Here is a 715-nt window from a genome sequence, read left to right on the forward strand (position 1 = left end):
GCTCCAGTATGTTACCTTGACCATATATGAACTAGTGTGAAAAGAACAATAAGAAGTAGTTCCAAAATATTAGAATAAAGAGTTTTTGCTTAAAATATATGAGCCGTGCCATGACAAAACCAACAACTCTGGATCCATGCTGGTCGCAAACCTATTATGTTGGTTTTTTCATGACGCGGCTCATATACAAAACATGTGACAGCTTTTAATTAAACACAACGTTTTACCATCCAATATACCAAGGTTTTTCCCCTTCTGCAAAATTCGCACGTGCATCTGACATATTAAAAACTTCTGTAAGATTTTCAAAGTCCGTATTGTAATGAAAAAACTGGCATTCTTCATCCACAGATTTTAATGCTCCTTCAGTGTCAGTGTACAAATCCTTAAGATATTGATAACTAAATATGTCCATAGCAGACCAGTTATGTGTTGCGTTCTTTATTAAAACAGGAACACTTGAGTAAGCGTATTTTGTGCGAAAGTCATTCAAGGAAATAGCGTATTCTACAGATATAGAATTTAGAGTGCTACAAAAGGTACACGGTACAAGAGGTCGTGTCATTTCTGATACAACAGCATTATTCTCAACCATACAACGCCATGAGTCGATTTGGAACATCTCTTGTACTGATTCCTGATATTCATACATACTTGGAGCTGTCACTAGTCCAATTACAAAGAACACAGCAAAAGTAAATTTGTTCCAAACCAC

At 35.9% G+C, this 715-nt stretch overlaps 1 protein-coding gene across 1 annotated transcript; it reads right to left on the bottom strand.

Moving 5' to 3' along the window:
- Positions 1-223: 223 nt before the first annotated feature.
- Positions 224-652, bottom strand: LOC132730319 (uncharacterized). Its single transcript, XM_060716206.1, has one exon. The coding sequence runs from the start codon at positions 650-652 to the stop codon at positions 224-226; it is 429 nt and encodes a 142-aa protein (XP_060572189.1).
- Positions 653-715: the final 63 nt, after the last annotated feature.

This window comes from Ruditapes philippinarum, unplaced genomic scaffold (genome assembly GCF_026571515.1).
Source record: "Ruditapes philippinarum isolate M1 unplaced genomic scaffold, ASM2657151v2 ctg16938_1_1_1_1, whole genome shotgun sequence".
Classification (NCBI taxonomy): domain Eukaryota; kingdom Metazoa; phylum Mollusca; class Bivalvia; order Venerida; family Veneridae; genus Ruditapes; species Ruditapes philippinarum.

Bases quoted from the DNA above. Each gene is read 5' to 3' on its own strand.
- LOC132730319 (XM_060716206.1), bottom strand. From the start codon at position 652: ATGTATGAATATCAGGAATCAGTACAAGAGATGTTCCAAATCGACTCA.